We start from the raw sequence: 872 nt of genomic DNA on the forward strand, positions 1-872 counted from the left end.
ACATGATGGTGAATGTAAATCTGTTGAAACTTCATGTGAAAATTTAAATGTGGAAAGTTCTCCTCAATCAAGGAATATTAATAGGATAACTCCATTCATTCTCAGAAAACATGAATCCATCATCAAATCCACTAGTTGACTGTGTAGATAAATGGGTGAACAATATCCATGACAAAATTGTGCCAGAAAGTAATGACAATAGCCAACCACACATGGAAATGAAGTTTGAATCTGAGGCGACGGCTTATGAATTTTATAATGAATACAGTAAAAGAATTGGATTTGGTATTCGTCGAGAATATGCAAATAAAAGCAAAAAAGACGGGATTTTGACTTCGAGAAGATTCACATGCTTCAAAGAGGGTATTCGAGGTGTTGACAAACGAGGTCACCCAGTAGGGGAGCATAGAGCAGAAACTAGAACAGGATGTAAAGCACGTATGGTTATTTCACTTGATCGGATGATTGGGAAATATAAAGTTGTTGACTTTGTAGCTCAACATAACCACCCTCTTCAACCGCCAGAGTATGTTCATATGATTCGTTCTCATCGACACATATCTGAGGTACAAGCATCACAAAAGATTTTCATGAATATATGTCCAAGCAAGTCGGTGGAATAGAGACTGTTGGTTTTACAAGACAAGACCTTAAGAATTATCTTCGAACCAAAAGGAAGCAATCACTAAAGTATGGTGACGTGGGTGCATTATTAATGTATTTCAAACAAGAAAGTGAAAATCCCTCATTCTTTTATGAATTTCAAATGGATGTTGATGAACAAATAACAAATATATTTTGGGCAGATGCACAAATGATAAATGATTATGGGTACTTTGGAGATGTCATCACTTTTGACACTACATACAAGA

At 35.8% G+C, this 872-nt stretch overlaps 1 protein-coding gene across 1 annotated transcript; it reads left to right on the forward strand.

Annotated features, from left to right (window-relative positions):
* The first annotated feature begins 110 nt into the window (after window positions 1–110).
* On the forward strand, window positions 111–623 carry LOC140919142 (protein FAR1-RELATED SEQUENCE 5-like). The gene has a single exon (XM_073364703.1). The coding sequence runs from the start codon at window positions 111–113 to the stop codon at window positions 621–623; it is 513 nt and encodes a 170-aa protein (XP_073220804.1).
* Window positions 624–872: the final 249 nt, after the last annotated feature.

Source organism: Cicer arietinum, unplaced genomic scaffold (assembly GCF_000331145.2).
Source record: "Cicer arietinum cultivar CDC Frontier isolate Library 1 unplaced genomic scaffold, Cicar.CDCFrontier_v2.0 Ca_scaffold_2868_v2.0, whole genome shotgun sequence".
NCBI classification, from domain to species: domain Eukaryota; kingdom Viridiplantae; phylum Streptophyta; class Magnoliopsida; order Fabales; family Fabaceae; genus Cicer; species Cicer arietinum.